Source organism: Squalius cephalus (assembly GCF_949319135.1).
Source record: "Squalius cephalus genome assembly, chromosome: 20".
Taxonomy (NCBI): Eukaryota; Metazoa; Chordata; class Actinopteri; order Cypriniformes; family Leuciscidae; genus Squalius; species Squalius cephalus.
The window spans coordinates 24,486,031-24,506,303 of record NC_137141.1 but is presented as its reverse complement, the minus strand read 5'-3'; the positions used below and the strand labels follow the sequence as shown (position 1 = coordinate 24,506,303).

Here is a 20,273-nt window from a genome sequence, read left to right as displayed (position 1 = left end):
CCGTCTTTAAGAGTAGTCAGTCAGTGACTTCACAGGCAGTGTTTGTGCATGAGGGCACAGTAACTCCAAAGTAACCTGGTTTCAAAAAGGCTTCCAATGTACCATAACATTCTGTTAAATGATTTAAAACAAATTCAATTGAGCTTTATCGATATCTAAGGCTAGGTAAATATAAACCAATAAAAATAAAATTGATGAATACAAAGACCTGAAGCATCAATGAAATTTTGAGCGCAAAAGAAACATACCACTAATGCTACTGATAATAACCATGCAAAAAAACAAAAAAAACAAATGCAAAATTGGAAAATAAAATAATTTCTTATATTAATACGATTCATTGTAATTAATATGATTTAGTATACAGAAATAGTCTATTGATTAAAATAATCAATTTATTATTAATAATAATACTTTAAATGGTAAATAAAGCCAAAACCATCTAAAAAGTGTCTTCAAAGGATGCAGGGTAAGTAAGAATGATAAATAATTATTCCTCTGAATAACTGATGTCACTTAATTATCTGCTGCCATCTACTGACTCATAACAGTGGTGATGATACTATGGTGAGTCAGAGGAGAGCAAACAGACAGTGGTTTCTGCAGATGATCTATGATGCCACTCTATACAATATTTTCACTATGACATTTATGTAAACACAAAAAGTACATACAGGCTTAAATGTTAGCTCAAGAAAAGAAAAACAACATTTTAACCATCGGCACACAGATATTTGTAATATAGTCCACATTTGAAAGGGCTTGCACTCATCTGAGTCAACCATTAAAAAGACAAACTACTTTGAAGTCCATGAACAACCCACAGAATTGGAACAGACGTTATGTCAACCAGTTGCCTCAATGTAGGACATGCACAATCACTTTTATACCTTGGACTGCATACTTGATTTTATGCTCCTGTCAGTAATGCTACTGTATAGCTGATATAACCGAATCTAGATCATTAGAAAGTGGTGTCTACATACTTTTGACCATGTAGTGTATGAAAAGAGGGCGATGTCCCACCTTCAATCATATCAAAGGTTTCTGGAGGCATACAGTGTCCAGCATGGCTCACAGCCCAAACTGGATATCTCTGGAGGAACGTCTGATACAATGTCCACATGTATGTCTTGTAGAACCCCACCACACCTGGGTTACCTGTGAAAAGGTCAAAATGTAATTAGGCCAAATATTTGTATTTCTCACTTTTTTCACTATTTCTCACACACAATTTAAGGATGGTTAGACAATGTATTGTATTCTAATATAAATATAAATTAATTTTAATAATTTGAATTATTTGTTGCCCCCTTGTCCTAAAAATGAGAAAATGTCCATCAGTCTAAACAACTGAATCAGGTTTTAGAACATTATTTTCCTAAATCCTGGTTTAGACAAGAGCAGGGTTCTGTTCCAGGTTTGCTGACGTAGCTGTGCTGGTCTTCACAGATGAGGTTAACTGCGAGTGAGGGGAGATAAGAAGATAAATGGCATCTCTGATACCCAGCTGCCTCCAGTGCAGAACAATGGGCACTCTGTGTGGTCACGGGGAATTCGCTCTCTCGCTCAAAAGAGTATCGACGGGCCACAGCCTCACAGGCTGATTCATTTACCATAATGTTGTGCACGAGGTGAGATTCAAAAACACATCAAACTAATGTTTGGAAAATAATAATGCTTGTATTTTCACACCAATGGCTAAGTAATCACCCATTACTGGAGATACACAAATTTTGGGACTATTTCGAGTTATGTAAATGAACAAAACTTTTCAAATTCATATTAACATGCAAAACACAATATACTCTAATACTTACCAATAAGTATTGTAAAGCCCTAAATGTTCCCATATACTATATGAATAATTCATATCATGCATACCGGTACTATATGAATAATACATACACTATATACATAATACATATAAAATAATACTCAGAATACTATGTACTTATTATAGTAATTATAATAACTGGGTAATAACTAGGTACTAACCCTGAACTTACCCCTAAACCTAACCTTAACCCATGTAGTTACCTTGTATTTCCCACTACTTTCTTAGGTAAGTACACTGCAAGTACTCGTAAGTGCACATACTTTAAAATGAAATGCAACCATATATATATATATGAAGAGTTCAGATGCAAAAGCCTCTAAGTGCCATCTGAAATTTTCTTCTAGAATGATCATTTTTATCAAGCTTGTATAATTAAGTTCAGTAGTTTCACTTAAATGACAATTAATAAGTCATTTTCACTGCTATTTAAGTGAAATTACTGAACTTAAATATACGAGCTTGTTAAAAATGATCATTCAAGAAGAAAATTTCAGATGGCACTTAGAGGCTTTTGCATCTGAACTCTTCATATATATATATATATATATATATATATATGTGTGTGTGTGTGTGTGTGTGTATGTGTGTATGTGTGTGTGTATTTTTAATGTAACAGTAGGCCCATATTGAACCTTTATATGTTACAGTTATGTTTAATTCTGTCAGTTCATTGTGTTTTTTTTTGGTTTTTTTTGTGTGTTTTATTTTGGTTTTCCTTGTGCCAAATTGCCTGAGTTCTATAGTTCCTTGTTTGTTTCCATGGTTGTTAATTAGGCTAGTTCTTCACCTGTTCTGTTTTCTGTTGATTGCTCCCCTGTGTATTTAAGCCTTCAGTTCAGGCTGTTCCATGTTCGGTATTGTTTATGTGAATGTGTTATTGCTATGTCTATCTCCTAGTGTTTTCTCTTTGTTTAATACGTATTTTCATCTCTGTTTGTGTGTGTCTAACATGTTACAATATATAAATTGCATTTGTTTTATGCATGTAAAATATGTAAAAAAAAAAAAAATTGCATGCATTTTATGTTTTTTTTAATCATATTTGATAAATCTAGCTCATACTATTTTAAGGCAAATAGATCTCACAATCGAGGAGTAAAAACCACCTCAATTTTATTCAGAGACCCAAACGGAACAAAAATATGCAATATGGTGCAGATGTTGTTATGCGCTTATTTTGTTATTTATATGAATTAATATGTATATTACTTTTAGTTTTATGATCAAATTAGTATTAATTGTGTAATTGTGTGTTAATTGTGTGGAAAAACATATAACGCAATGTAATACAAATACAATAATGTTTGAAAGATGTACAAATAAACATTCCTCAAAAGCCTGTTGTATCATAAACCTAAGTGCAGTAATCTTGAAATAATAATAACAACATTATAAAAGTGAATTGTTTTATAAACTATATGTTTACTTTATAAAAATCATTAAATATTTCATAGCAAAAAGACGTGTACCTCGATCTGAAGAAGGATTGTAACTATCAATCAGTATGAACTATCAATCAAAGGCCAGAAGGCATGTAGTAGATGCAATGTGCAGCAGATTTTTCAGCAAAATTTTGATCATGTTGATAATTTAGAGGCTTTAGAAATTCATGTATCAAATATGATACAGTAGGCTTTCCATGGTTAAAGCAGGGCTGGTGAAGCAAAGCTCTCCACCATCCCAGTCCTCACAGCAGGGGCAGTGTACGCTGAGATACGCTGCACAGATATGAGCGCTAAGGGCCAACAGCAGCCCTTCCGAGCTCTTTTCAAACTGATTAAATCCATTTGTATGTTTTTATTCATGCTGAGCATTCCCAAATCTCTTTCAGATGGGACTTGACATGCTCAAAGTCCGAACTGCTTCAAGCCAATGTTATTAGAAATGGCAGGTTTTTCCCAACCAGTCACCACAATAAAGTCACAGGCTCTCTTGCTCTATAAAGGCAGATGGAATCAAAGAATGCACTGTCACACATGGGCCCACGGATAGATTTCATCTATAAGGGCAGGGGAGGTGGAAGAGGAGACAAGTACTCCACACTGCTCTACCCTTGATCTAGCTGATAATTACACTGCTTTCCATTTTTTCTGTCCATGCTGAAGGTGAAAATGCTGCATAAAACTAAAAACAACCCACAGCCAATCAGAAGATATTTGATGATGAATTTTCAACAACTCAATTCTGGACCAATGAGATTTCACTGTGTGCAGGATTCCTCAGCTCAACGTGACAGACAGAGAAACCAAGCATGTCTTGTCTCTTGACATGACGCAGCTGTTAAGGACAGAAACAGAAACAATTTATCCGGCTTCATGTCGATCCAAACCCGGATGACTTTCTTTCTTCCATACAATGAAAGTGGATGGGGGCCAGGAGCTGTAAAGCTCCACAAACAATGAAAAAAAAAAGTGATACTGATACTTTCATGTTCAAATTCTATAATATTTCGATCTAAATAAATTCAAAATAAAATACTTAAAACTTAAAGTCAAACATTGTAAATGTTACAAGTAAATTTTGACATCACAACATTAGAATAGCATGAAAAATGGAGATTCATTATGAGATTTGCTAAAGATTACATTTAACAGTGTTATTAAAAATAACTTGAAAGAATGAGAACAAGGGAAATGAGATGCACTATTAAAAATCTGTTATCTACTAATTCCAATAAACAAATAAAAACTCTTCGCTGATAATACTGATATATCATGCATCCCTATAAAAAAATGGCAATAAATAACAGACCGACATTTTGGTTATTCACTGAAAATCTTGCTTTACAGCCAAAGTCACCATTCACTTTCATTATATGGAAAAGAGCAGCATAAGAAATCCAGTATACAAACACCAATTTTGTTCCAAATGCAGAAGAAAGTCATGGTGAGTAAATTATGACAGAATATTAATTTTTGGGTGATCTCAAACTAATCTTTTAAAGGTGGTATAATGCCCTTTTCACAAACTGTAAAATAAGTCTCTGATGTCCCCAGAGTGTGTAAGTGAAGTTTTAGCTCAAAATACCCCACAGATATTTTTATATAGCATGTTAAAATTGTCAATTTTTGAGAGTGTGCAAAAACGCACCGTTTTGTGTTTGTTCCTTTAAATGCAAATGAGCTGCTGCTCCCAGCACAGAGGGCGGAGCTTCAACAGCTTGCACTCACACAGACATGTACTGAAAATTTCAAAAACTTTTAGCCTTTTATGTTCAAACCGGATTCAGATAATGATGGAGACGAGAGTCAAGAAGAAGTAACATCATGTAGAATGCAACAGGACATTTCTGAATGGTTAGTTGATGAATTTATGTAGCTTATGTGTAGTTATCTTCTAGTCATTGATTAGCATATTCTGTCTTGATCATCTATAAGTCGTGTTGAGGGGGTGGGGTTTATGTAAATTTTAGGGTTGGTGATGTCACTAACCCTGGAGGAATGTCGTGTAGTCCCCCTACCAGCATTTTGTTGTAGTCCTTAAAAAGCGATTTCTTAAAAAGCAAATATCTCCCTTTGCTTTGAACTTTGAGCATTGTAACTTTGCAGATGTTGTTTATGCTCAAACAGCAACATTACACACTAACTAAAGTTAAAAAAGTGAAATCATAATCAACCACCCCTTTAACATTTTTTGCATCACACCAGGGGCCGGTTGCATAAACTGCTAAGACTAGTCTTACAAGTTAGTCATCAGGTTTTTTTTCTTTAAGACTGTTCATAACTGTTTTAAGTCAGTTACATAAGGATTGGTGAAATTTGATACTAAAAAGTAAGACTGATTGCCCCTTGACTAATCGCTAGTCGGTCATACTTAGTGCTTGAAGTAGGAAAAAAAGTGCCAGTACTCTCTTGTGCATCGGCTAATGACTGGCATATGCAAATCATTATCACATTTGAAATTTCTACAATGACTAAGACACTGACGCTTTGACTCTGAGTGGCAAAGTGAGAAGTGGCGGCACACTAGAGAAAGTGAAGGTACAGTACGCTAAAGATTAAAATATAGAAGTGCCGGTCCACTTCGAGCACTGGTCATACTACTTAAGATACAGTCTTAATTTAATGGCTATGTTTATGCAACTGACCCCAGGTTAGGACATGGTGTTAGTTGGATACATTAAAATGTGACACTGAACATACCTAATAATCATCTCTTATTTATGTGTATATTACACAGAGGAAGTAGAAGGTCTCCTCCCCTTTGAAACTGTGTCTGTTCCATCCCAGTGTTAAAACTGTTCCATCCCCGTGTTAAAGCTATCACAGCTTCTCTATTTGGACATCACAGAGCTAATAGTGAGGCCAAACTAAAAGCTTTGCCTCTGTGTGGGGAGAAAGAATTCAAAGGAGGCATTCCTACCAGAAAAAGACGACAGAAGCATGAGCTATCCTCTCCTCTCCCACACGTTATCATTTCCCCCTCTCCCCGAGTTCATAAATTCAGGGCTGCTCACCAGGACATTAAACAGATACCCTGCCTGCCGTCTCTGACCCCAAGGCTGCCTGGACTACCACACCACTGACGTAGCCTTGCAGGTGCAGGACACGTTCTCTTTGTCTCTTCCTCTTCCTCTGACACACACACACACACACCATCCTGCTTGCTTACCAACCATACTGATTCACAATTACACAAGAGGGAAGTCACTAAATCAATGCATAAACACCAGCAGTGATGTAGGACCATATGGATATCAAAAAATAAAATTAATCGAGTTAAATTTGTCACTCAAATAAAGAGTCTCCTTCTGGTTTAGTCTGTGAACCAGTGATGTTTTAGTATCATTGAGATACTATTATAGATTTTAATAATATTTTGAATTAGTTTTGAATTAATATTTTGAATCATTTTAGTTTTTAGTAATGTTGTTGTCTGTTTTTTTATCTTATTTATTAGCTTTTGTTTTAAATCTAAATAGCTTTTATTAATTGTTATTTCAGTTTTAGTTATTTTACATCAAGCTAACGATTTTGTAATATTTTATTTCAGTTAAAGTTTATTTTATTTAAAGTATTTTTTTAAACGTTTTAGTTTAAACTAATCCTGAATTAAACTGAACTTTAGTTTATTCTTTCATAGAAATAGATACCATTTAGTAGCATTAAAGTGCAAACAAAACAGGATTCGAGTCAAACAGGTTAAAGTGACCTGCCGTAAGGAAGGTATTAGCAAGTGCTGGAATTCGTTCATGCAGACAGTGTGTGAAGTTGTCTTTAACTTATTAGGTCCAACATGCCATAAAGCTGATCCAGTCTGCAGAGGGAGAGGAACAAGTGAAAATGCTTATTGACTCTGGCAAACATGCAGACACAAGGGTGACTATAGCCAGATCTCCTAACAGATTGCCCTCTGAGGGTTGTTTCAATCTATTCAAGAGGAATTGTAATCCAGGATAAAAGGCAGTAGGGGAGTTGTCAACCTCAGGAGGGGGAAAAGCTTAGATGGATGAAGAACAATTTATGAATCAATAGAGAATACCACAACAGGTATTTTTAATATAACAGTCAGTTTAAACTCAATTGGTAAATGCACCTTACTGTATAGTTGTCGTTACAAACAATATTCAAACAAACAAGGAAAACAGTACCAAAATAAAACCTCACTGGAGCTTATGGAAACTGTAGTGGAAAAAAAAAACCTAATCGTTATTAGCGCACTAATAAAGATAACTTACCAGCACTTGTGCAAAGACTGTAAGGCTATTTAGTGCAACAGCTGATGCTACAAACAAACCATCTTGCATGTGAAAAGTGAGAGAAACTTCTGTTATAAATAGAAAATGAACACTATACGGTTCAAAAGTTTGGGAGTCTTTTAATTAATTAAATTAATACTTTTATTCACCAAGGATGCATTAAATTGATCAAAAGTGACATTAAAGACATAATAACATTACAACAAATTATATTTCAATGCTGCTCTGGAAAAAAAAAAATGTATCATGGTTTCCACAAAAATATAAGCAAATATTAAGCAAATATATAAATTTTCTTGATCAGCAAATCAGAATATCATTATGATTTCTGAAGGACCATGTGACACTGAAACTGGAGTAATGGCTGCTGAAAATGTAGCTTTCATAAAATTACATTTAAAAATATCTTAAAATAGAAAACTGTTATTTTAAATTGAAATGATATTTTTGATCAAATAAATGCAGTCTTGGTGAGCATGAGACTGGATTTATTTGATTTAGCAATCAAAAATAATATATTTAAATAATATTCACACACCTGTCTAATACTGGTAATTAAATTTTGATAAACCAGCCAAAAAGCACATAAAAACGAAACAAACTGTTGATTGTTTTACATGTCAGTCCTACAATGTCTAAATTGGCTGTTCATCCCCACAACAAGTTGCAATGTAGTCTTTTGCCGTAGAGTTAAAGGACTCGCGAGACCAGAGGGGAGGTAAAAGGTCAGTGCTAGACCGGCAATCAAATATAACCTCCGGGTAACATTCCTAAAAGCATTATGCCTGAAATCCAAGAAATGCATGAAAACGCAAAAATAATAACCTCCCTTGGCAAGCCCATCGTAACTCCTGATCCACCTGCTCAGCTAATGCTAGCAAGAGAATCATAATTGCAGAACGTTCATATAATTTTATATAGTTGCAAGGTGGTCAGCAAAGTTGGCTGGAGTGGGGTTGTTCCTTTCATGAGCCATGAAAACTGACATAAATATTCGTTTCCATATCCAAAAAGAGAGGGAAACCCCTTGGAAACATTTGGTGATAAAAAAAACCCATGTTATTAGGAAAATAAGTTAGAGTAAAGTCCACACTGATTAAAGTGAACACAATGTGCCTCAACCTCAAGTGGAAAAAAAGCATACTGTCTAAATATGGCAAAGGAAAGAGGAATCTTTGTAAGCTTATTATGAATTATCAAACAATGTGATCCTGTGGGCTATTGGATGCAGCTGGTGAGACAAGCAGAGTGCTTTGCACAGCAGGTTCCTATAAATCAAAACCATCTGGATAGCTACCCTGACCCCCTGAACATCTCTGTGCTTTAAATAGGTCTCATCATAAGTAACTTTTCTTCTTTTAAAATGATAAAGGGCTTAACAATTTTCTTATACAATATAATATACTGTATAAAAATCATTCCTTGTATTTATACATCATTACACCTTTGTTAAGGTTAGACAAGATCACCATCAAGTCTATTGCACTTGAGTTGAAAACATGACAATTTTCTGTAGATGGGGGAACATTTAGATAAAAACACTTTGATATAGATAAAATATAAAATGTAGATCACATTTGAAGAACCTTTAAGAATTGGTCTAAAAGCTCTCTTAAGAAAGATTAATTATAAGAATAATTGTTGAACTTAGACTGACCAAGGTTAATTGACTATTTTCAGTGATATACTATACCAAGTTATTAGTTCTTCCATTGTAAAGCTTTCAAAATAGGAAACATCATGAGACACTACATGCTCGGCAGGGGACATACAAAATCAGCGATAACACAGCAAACCTGCTGCCATCCAGTGGTTTAGTCAGTTAACACGGTTAGTGTATATGTGAACTGAAGTGATTTGGCATTTATGTCACACACAAATGTCAATGTGCCTATCTCTAACTGGACTCGATTGGAACTTGATCTTCTAATGAGATATCTGCCTGCATTTCTAACAATACCACTTACAACAGAGAACTATTAAAGAGTAAAAATCATTAATAAATCAAGCTCTTTCAAAACATTCACTTAGAGAAATCTGATAAGTAGATTGCTTTGTTATACCACGCAATAAAAATGTTACATTTTGTATCATTTACACTAAGCTAGTGTAATAAGAATATATAGTGTTAAAATCTTAAATCTACCTTTGTCAAATAAAATATGGTTTGTATTTATATCCTTTAGTTTGCTCAGTCAGTGTGCTTGTCTCAGTAATACAACACAGTCCGAGTCCATTAAAACAGTAGCACCTGTGCCGGCCCTGGCAGATATAAGAGCCAAGGGAGCCTCTGGCCAGACTGCAGATTATTGCTGTTATCTCTGGAGAAAAGGGCACAGGTTCTACAATAACAGTGCCGGCGTATGGGCTCCCCGTTTCCCATAAAGAGTCTATTGAGCACAATGCTCAGTGACATTCAGAGCCTGGTGAAAAGCGGCCCTCTTTAAGGTCATCAGCTTGACCGTGCTCTCTCTCTCCAGGACATCTGCAGTTGGGGGTCTCTCTTTTTTTTAATAGTTTACGTCAGGAATTAAAATAGTGATATATGTACGGCACGCTACCATTTAAAAGTTCAGCATCAGTAAGGTTTCTTTGTTTGCTTTGGAGGAAGGAATTAATACTTTTATTCAGCAAGGATGCATTCAATTGTAGAAGACATGTGGACCAAATTTTTTATGCATTTTTTTTTTTTTTTTACGGTGCATGAAAGCTCCAATCTCCATTGTAGTAAATGATGACAGAATTTACATTGCTGGTGAATGATCTCTATAATTCTCTAAATTCAAAGAGCTTCAACCAAAGTATATGTAAATCTAGTCAATGAAAGGTGAAATTAAGCAACTACCCAAAAAGTACAAATAAGAAAGTTGCATCTAAAGTGCGAGGTCTAACATAGTCTTTCTGACTAGGTGTAATAATCTGAACAGTATTTTTAATGCTTAACATCTGCTCCTGAGCTACACGGCTTTTCCATGAAGTCAATGCACTAGAAGCTGCTGTCAGGGGAAGAGTGGTGGCCCATACAGCCCATTTTCCACTGGGGTTTTCCTCTTGACCCAGGGCCAAGTGTAAAAAAGGTAGATTCCCGACTGTGCTGAACTTTTCTTCATATCCCCTGTATCTGTTGGGCTGTGTTATGTCCTATGCTTCAGATACTGTAGCTGTGACACACTCACCCACCTGCGTACCAATCACTGCTACACAAGTTACATTAGTTATGTTTATAAATGCCTTGGCAACCAAAACTGAACACAGCTCGGTCTAAGAAATGCATTTTGCCTCAAGACAGGTTTATTTGGTGCTTGGTCTTAATTATGGAAATGAAGTCATAGGCTTTGAGGCTGAGCAAAAACTAAAGTCTTAAAGTTCATTCAAACATTTCCTGACATTCAAAATGTAACCATCAAAAACAATATATATAGCAACTGCAAAAGAAACCATAAACCTGAGAACCGAGCGTGTTCAGTGCATAAAGTGAATGCGTCTCTTCAGAAAATTTGGATAAAACCACTATGGATTAGTTGTACAATCTTTTTATGAACTTTTTGTAGCGTCAAAGTGGTAGTCTCGGATCAGGCTGGGTTAAAATAAAATGGCTGTCGGGTCAGACTCAGGTCTAATTTTATCGGGCCTGTCTCTGGTCAACTTTTTATTTATTTTTAATTTAATTTATGGACATCAGGTTCAGGTAAGAAGTGATTCAGGCCAATTCGAGTCAGGTACAGATTTTAGGACCCGAGAAAACCTCTACTCTCAAATGTAATGTAATGTAATTGTATCATGTATAATATAATATAATATAATATAATATAATACACAATTTTGAAGGTGCAATATATGTGTGTTTTCATAATTAAGTGAAAATGTTAGCATTTTGAACAAATTCTATATTTTAAAATACTGATTTGCATATTAAATATATATTGAAACATAACTTTGAAACATAACTTTAAATGTAATGTAATATAATATAATATATAATAATAATATTATAAATAACAATATAATATATATTAATAGATTTTTCTATTTTATCTATATCTATTTTAAAATATATTGTATATTTAGGCCTTTGTTTTTGCCAAGTGGAAACTTGACCCATCCTACCTGGAATGACAAGGATGAGCATTTTAGGAGGGTTTGGCCCTTTGCTGACAGCATGCAGGTCTGTTGGTCCATACTTGAGCAGCTCAGTGATTACACCTCTACAGTAGACATACTCCACTGAGGGATCCTCTCCGGGCCCCTCGGATCCGGGACTGCACATCACATCAACCGGATCAGCTCCACACAGTTCTGGGCCTAAGTATAGAAACCAATGACTAATTATATAGGCTATATATATATACAGACCCTTTCCAAAAAATTTGAATATCATGGAAAAATGTATTTATTTCCATAATTCCATTCAAAACGTTAAACTTCCATAGATTATAGATTCAGGGCCCACAACTTAAACGACTTCAAGTATTTAGTTGTTTATTTGTACATAATTTGGGCTTCCAGCTCATAAAACCCACGAAAACAGGATTTCAGAAAATTTGAATATTACATGAAATCACACAGTAATTACACAGTGATACCATGGTCATTGAACCAGGTTTTGGTTATTTTGGCAGTGTGGGCAGGTGCAAATCCTGCTGGAAAATGAAGGAAGCATGAAGTGCTCTGAAAATGTCCTGGTAGACGGCTGCGTTGACTCTGGATTTAATAAAGCACAGTGGACCAACACCAGCCGATGACATGGCTCCCCAAACCAACACAGACTGTGGAAACTTCACACTGGACTTCAAGCATCTTGGATTGTGTGCCTCTCCATTCTTCCTCCAGACTCTGGGACCTTGGTTTCCAAATGAGATGCAAAATTTGCTCTCATCAGAAAAAAGTACTTTGGTCCACTGTGCTTTATTAAATCCAGAGTCAACGCAGCCGTCGACCAGGACATTTTCAGAGCACTTCATGCTTCCTTCATTTTCCAGCAGGATTTGCACCTGCCCACACTGCCAAAAGAACCAAAACCTGGTTCAATGACCATGGTATCACTGCGTAATTACTGTGTGATTTCATGTAATATTAAAATTTTCTGAAATCCTGTTTTCTTGGGTTTTATGAGCTGGAAGCCCAAATTATGTACAAATAAACAACTAAATACTTGAAATCGTTTAAGTTGTGGGCCCTGAATCTATAATCTATGGAAGTGTAACGTTTTGAATGGAATTATGGAAATAAATAAACTTTTCCATGATATTCTAATTTTTTGGAAAGGGTCTGTATATATCTTACTCAGATCATCCAACTACAACTTGCCGATTGAATGTACAGTAAAAAAAAAAAAACAACAACAAAAAAGAAACAGCTGATTAATGTTGAATCAGCCTTTGGTGATTATGATCACAAGCAGTGGAACCCTGTCCCAGACATTCTACAATCTAGTTGACTCAACTAACGTTTTTAACACGTAACGTGGCCTTTAACACTTGTCCATCATATTAATAAATGCTGTCTTGCTGGAGTACTTCAGCACAAGTGCTGGTGCAAAAGTCACTGACAGCAGATATGCAGCAGTTCTGCTCTCTGACATAACTGATGACAGCTTGCAACACACTGAACATTGGAGTTTAGAGTCTGTTATCTAGTTTAGTCCTCTGATCAGATCATTCAGTTCAGGCTCAATATGTATAGAGAAACATGTATAATAATAGGATAGAATAAAATAGAATACGTGTAATTTACATCCAGACATCACTTAACGGTTACAGCTTTCGATTATGTTAACACAAAGCTTGCCAATGTAGAATTTCTTAAATTAACTATAAAATAATTGTCTAGTATGCTCATTAATAAACCTGCAGCTTATAATGCTCATTCATTCAATTAACCTACGACTTTACACGCAATTACAAAGCTTGTCCTATATGGATGACTACATTGCATTTCTTACCAAAAGATGATATTCTTTTTAGTGTTTGTGAGCGGAGAAAGTTTGTAATTAGAGATGCGATGACATTTACCGGTAATCTTCTCAAAGCAAAGACCATTAAACCAAAGGAGCGAATCGCTCTTACAGTTTCTTCTTCTGGATGTTTTGAAGTCCGCGAACCAACAGGAGCTTATCGCCACCTAATGTACTGTATGTACGGATCAATCTACACTACACTTATTTATTAGCTGGTGAGAAGAGGGTTAACTTAAATATTTAACCTTCAAAGCAAAGATAGAGGGGTTGAGAATTTTTCTTTATTTTTCTTTTTTTTTTTAATTAATTTTATTTAATTTTGGCCACAGTGGTTCATTTTACACCAAATACATTCATTCATTATCCATTTCAGTCATATCCGACTCTTGGTTATTCTACGGGCTATCTCTTGCCATACGTGAGAGACTGACTGTCCATGAATTTTCTTGGCCATGATTTTTTTTCCGGGGTAGGTCGCCAGTTCTTTCCCCAACCCTCCCCATTACATGGCTTGGGGACTCGTGCGCATACGGACAACACTGTAAAAAGTCGTTTTACGTGATAATTTAAGTTGAGAAAACTTAATTTTTTTAGGTGTTACCAATTGAAGTAATTTTTTAAAGTTGATCCAACTGTTCACTTTTTACGCATCTCTAATTCACCTATACTAAATGTTTTTGGATTATTATGGGTGAAACTGAAGCACCCAGAGGAAACCCACACAGACACAGGGAGAAAATGCAAACTCTACACTGAAAGGCCTCTGCCTTAGCCGGGACTTGAACCGGAGATCTCCTTGTGAGGCAACAGTGCAAGCCACTAGGCTACATGACAGTTAATTCACATGGGAACATTCTGTGGTGGTGTTTGGTTGCTGTCGTGAGCATTTTAGACATGCTGCACATATAACATACATGAAATAACCCCAGCAGATCTATAACAGGTGGAGGTTTTATGAAAGCACGCTGCAGACTGCTAACACCAAACACTGCCAGTGTTTGAATGTTGAGCCACAGCTCATTGGCCACTTATGCAACAGCAACCAATCAGCTGCTCTATGTAGATAACGATGCGATCACTACCAAATGAGTTAAGGACCTATCAGCCTGTGCCATCTGAGTTTCATGACAGAACTAGGTATTTAAAGATATGGGTAAAACAAGCACTATAGTGTGATAGAGTTTTCACTGAGCAGGTTACATGTTTTGAACCATAACGTCTTAACCATAACCATTTCACCCAATTATTAAATAAAATGTAACCCCATTTAACATAAATGTTGCCTATGTGTGATAATGCATTGATTGTTGTTGATAAAACTAATTTATGAGTTCCACATAACACATTCCAATAGTTTGCATCATCGGCATATATGCTGGAAAGTCCCCTTTGCCTCCATTAGGTCATCTCTCTCTCTCTCTCTCTCTCTCTCTCTCTCTCTCTCTCTCTCTCTCTCTCTCTCTCTCTCTCTCTCTCTCTCTCTCTCTCTCTCTCTGTGTGTGTGTGTGTGTGTGTGTGTGTGTGTGTGTGTGTGTGTGTGTGTGTGAGAGAGAGAGAGAGAGAGAGAGAGAGAGAGAGAGAGAAAGAGAGAAAGAGAGAGAGAGAGAGAGAGAGAGAGAGAGAGAGAGAGAGAGAGAGAGAGAGAGAGCGCACAAAATAGTTTTCCTTGAATTTTTGGGATGGGGGACTAAAGAAAACAAAAGATAAGGCACAGAAAAAGATGATGGCATATGCCAGTTTGATAGGAGACAGGATGTATTCAGGGCTGGACAACTGGGAATGTTACAACTAAGGCCCGCTACATCTTTATACTGCATTTAAATTGTCATGGGCCCTGTGAATTCAAGCGATGGTGACAATATTCCACTGTCAAGACATGTCAAAAACTCACTTTGACCTCTCAGAACTATCATCTCAGTAGACGTTCTAGATCACCCCCGGGTGAGGACTCAAACCCGCGGGTCATAATGGCCACACACAGCAGTGCTCAACAAACACATTTAGCCTACCTTTGGATATTAAATTGAATCTTTATCTGAATCTTTATCTTGTCACATGCTGTGAGCTTTCATAAAGACGAATGCATAGTAATAAACTAACCTCTGTTGTATAGCTTACGTATAAACTGTCTCAACGGCAACTGTTTTAAATATCAGTTTTAACCGTCATGAGTTTCACAGTGATATCTGGATATAATCCACTCTCGTACAGAAATATGTTGAATCTGATTTTCTGCCGCGGTTGTAACGGCCAGTAAAATGTCAGCACTAAATCCAAGTAAAGCACAAAAGGCTCCAATACTGGCTCAGGCAGTAATCTCAGTATTCTTTCAACACACTATCACAAAATCACGAGTCAATCACTGAAAGAAAATGAACTGATTAGAACTGGTAAAAAATAATGTAGTAAGAGCCAAACTGGGAAAAAAGTTCCCCACACATTTTATTAGATCAAGATTAGTTTCAGGAAAGAGCATGCAATCTGACATTATAGGCTACCATTGCATGGTACCTGTGTTTTCTCATGTTGGACAGACACTGTGACATGGGCTTAAATGCAGATTTCTTATACAGAATCTGGTGTCCTGTGAGTTTTCGCCTGGAAGTAAATCCATATGATCAACAACAGCCAGATCCATGTTTGATGTATCAGGTCCAATACCACAAGCAAGTACATTGTCGCCTAGCAACATCATTTAAAAAATATTCAGAGAATATCTGGAAAGCGTAAGTCTAATAAACTGTTACTTTGTCAAAAAGATACATTTTGTGATGACTAAAGTCAGTTTTAGAATGTCTAAAATAATGTTTAGTAATAATAAATGGTTGCACTGTGATGTATAGGCCAGTGAAAAATCTGCAAATAATGTGAACACATTTTTATAATACTTGTTCAAAGTTATTTCATTTACTAACAAGTAAGCCAAAGCCAAACACACTTTAATGTAATCCATTAATTATTATTCTATACATTTCCATTTCAATGGATATGAGAAGAATTTGTGGAAATGCTGTAATATTATTTTATTGTCTATGCTTTAAACCCATAAAGCAGTGTTTCTTAATTGTAATTTACAAAACTTGGTTAGCACCATTAGCACCTAGGGTTTACACATGTAAATAAGTTTGAAATTAGTTAGAGTGTGTTTTAAACAGGAAGAAATAAGCATTACTATATCTGGTTAAGATTGTCAGATCACCCCATTCTTAAATGTATGCTTATAGCCTTGTTCTAAAGAGCATTGCTCATATACATACGCCTGCAGTGAATATGCCAAGAATTCCATGCTTGTGACCTGACATTCTCACATCTCAATCTAATCAATAAAAAATGACATTTTACTGGAAACACGTGTAACGTCTAACCACACACACACACACACACACACACACACACACACACACACACACACACACACAACACACACACACACACACACACACACACACACACACACACACACACACACACACACACACACACACACACACATTTTCACAGAGCTGTTTGAGGACATTAGGGAATATTTAGTGCACCTGTGAAAACACTGTATCAATATATTGGTAGAGAGATCTGTTGTTTAAATATGAAAAAAGAGAGATTATAATGTTAAGTATTTCCTGAATATATCTTGATGCATGACAATGGAAATTTCATTCATTCATTATGAAATTTATCTACATAGCTGTTTCTCTCTCATTTTAACAAAAATATTTAATCGAAAGCTTCACTTCACAAGCCTTTTTTGTTTTTTTTACTGGAGTTCAGATGTGATTGCAAGAAATCCGATGTGGTTTTGATAATTAATTCTTAAACTGTAAGAAGCAAAAACCTTGCTTTTAACATTAGAGAGACACACACAGAGAAATGTCAGAAATGAATTAAGAGTATCCTATATAGCAAATGTGATGTTTATTTAAAGACAAATTTGAATGTGAAATAGTTGACCCTTAGTTTTTAGATAAAAGCTAAAACAACCACATATTGATTTGTATCGGAAACTAACTAACTATGAATAAGCATGGAATGGAAGGCCTTTCATATTTAATTTGAGGGTTAATTTATTGATTTCAGGATAGAAGTGTGAATGACAGATATAAGAATGAAGTAAACAATAACACATTAAAACAGATGTATATTATTCAATTTAAGTGTTTCATTGACATTGTCTCAACAGTCCGAGGATATTAAAACAACTAATTAGTCATTAATGAATGCTATGGTTGCAATACAATCCGATGGGTGAAACATCACAATAGCTGGAGGTTCAGTCCAAGATGATTTGACAACCATAATTTCATTATGCATTTTGTATGTATGTATATGTATGTATGTATATATATATATATATATATATATATATATATATATATATATATATATATATATATATATACAGTGAATCAGTGAATCATGATTAGAAACAAGAATATATACAAATAACTTACCAAGGCATTCATTAGATTTATGTCTCAAACATTTTTACTACTGTTAGGAAGAAACAATTCCCTCATTATTATTTTTTAATAAATTAAACAGAAAAAAGTTTAAAAAGGACACTAATATAAGTCATATCAGTAGCCTAATAAAAGCAGCTTTCATTCACATGGAGCACTTCATGGGGGCCACCATGTTGGGATCGCATAACCAACCAAGTACTAACCAATTTATCTCAGTAACCACCCTGTTATCGAGCAATTTTCTCATGAAATCAATTCATCATGGATCACCGCAATTAGACCATCGGTGACCGAAAACACTTGCTTTTGCGATGCAGCATCCACACCACTAGTTATCAGCGTAGGCAAAAGATGATTTTTATCCAGTGTGACAAACAAATTACTACACTTTTACTATGCATTAATCTGAACTGAACTGAATTGAAATTCAATTCTATTTGCACGTTATCAGTTGCTAACCACTGAGAGGCATTGCTTTCTCAAAGCAGCTTTTACATGTTTGACACAAAAGCACCAGGAAATGTTTCAAAATTCCAAGTGCCACACAGGAATGATTCACTCTGCTGTCTGCCATATCTGTAATATGTTGCTCAGTCAGTGGCCAGCTGTTGTTTTATGCTCCAGCTTGGTTGTAAATCATCACAAGATTTAGAGAGACACTTTGAAATCTGCTGCAGTGATTTACATGTATGACAGACCCAACAGGTTGAGGTACATTATCTGAGCTCTCAAATGGGGGATACCGCTGTCCATTAGAGGCACTACACAACCCACACACACATAATCTGTAGCCAAAAGGGTTAGAAACAGATGCATCCAAAATCTCCAAGTGCCCTGTGCGGTTAAAGTCCATATTAGTGTCATGCTCCCTGTGGGGCCTTTAGTGCTTGAGTATGTGTGTGTGTATCAGTGAGAAGGATGTGATTTACACATGCAGGGGTCAGAAGGAAGAGAAAATGCCTGGTGTTCGGTATAGCACCTGGCCCATCATATCTGATCACATCAGTTTCTTATTTCTCCCTTTGCTACTGAGACATTTATGAAACAAGTTCGTCATCACTACATGAGACATTTATGAAACAAGTTCGTCATCACTACAAAGTCTGAATACATCTGAGGATAAAATATTCCACATCTAATCTGTACCTCTATTCGGTGAATAATACAGAATTTATTGTTAAGGAGTGCAATGCAGACTTAATGCATTTATATTTGCTAATTATAATTATTCCTTTATAATTTAGCGAGGCTTCACTTTGCATGTTAATAATTAAAATGTAGGGATTCTCAAAAGTATTGCAACCAAATTAGCTAGGATTTTAACCTTTAAATCATAAACAACATTAAATCACAATATTATTTGCTATCTGGTTCACTGCCCATATACAGTGCCATACTCTCTGTACTGGTGTGTGTCCATGATGGGCTGCAATTATGCCATTTCCTGCCTTCATGTTACTTGTGACAAATTCACCCACCAGATTTCATTACTGTTGACATTTCAAATAGAAACCGTTGGCAATGCTCTTTGTCTGGCATGGCTTGTCCAGCATCAGGTCTCTGTTATGCGAGGTGTTGGGGAAAACTGGTTTAGGGTCACCCTCTGTTGCCATTAATTAAACACACAGCTGCAAGATGACTGACAGACTGACACCACTGCCAGCATGCACCTTCCAACCTTTGTATATATATCTGAATATGTGTTATGTAACTAAATAGAGATGCCCATTACAATATTCTCTGTGCACAGCCAAAACATTGAGGACACATGGCTGTTTTCTTTATATCTCAGGGGTTGACTTTTCAAAGTTTGTTATATATTGTAGATTTTAACCTTGTCCCAGACCCAGACTTTCAATCTTAAACTAGAAAACTAAAAAAAAAACAAATCAAAACAAATGGATAAATAATCATACATCCATTTCAATATTCATTGTAAAAATGACGTATACACATTTTAAAACATTATGACAGTTGTTTCATCACTTCAACCACAACAGAACAGCTTTGCCACTAACTAACTAAACTATTTCTAAAAGCCTCAGTGCCCATAGAAAACACCTATATGTGTTTTCAAATATGAATTTGAGAGTATTTATATTATGTGGTATAAATTTTCATCAGTTGACTGAGCACCATATAGAGGAAATGTAAAACAGGCAACTTATTTTAGCTTCCAAATGTCTTGGAAATGTCAGCAGATGGTCAGGAGCCACATGAAATCATTCTAACCTGTGGAAGGCAATCATTTCAGGCCTGCATGCCCTCATAACTGTGATGAAGAAAATGTTTACAAATTGATACAAGACAATGTAGACA

General features: G+C 35.7%; 1 protein-coding gene across 2 annotated transcripts in view; it reads right to left on the bottom strand.

The window, feature by feature from the left end:
- The window catches only part of ldah (lipid droplet associated hydrolase), a 39,770-nt gene extending 26,144 nt beyond the window's left edge, over positions 1-13,626 (bottom strand). The window contains exons 1-3 of one of the 2 annotated variants that reach the window (XM_079853659.1): positions 13,480-13,626; positions 11,646-11,840; positions 1,027-1,161 (exon numbers count right to left, since the gene is read on the bottom strand). In XM_079853659.1, coding sequence (XP_079709785.1) covers positions 1,027-1,161; positions 11,646-11,840; positions 13,480-13,576 — 427 coding nt within the window. In that variant the 5' untranslated portion in view covers positions 13,577-13,626. The remainder of the gene's footprint in view (positions 1-1,026; positions 1,162-11,645; positions 11,841-13,479) is intronic. The other variant, XM_079853660.1, reaches the window with a different exon arrangement.
- Positions 13,627-20,273: the final 6,647 nt, after the last annotated feature.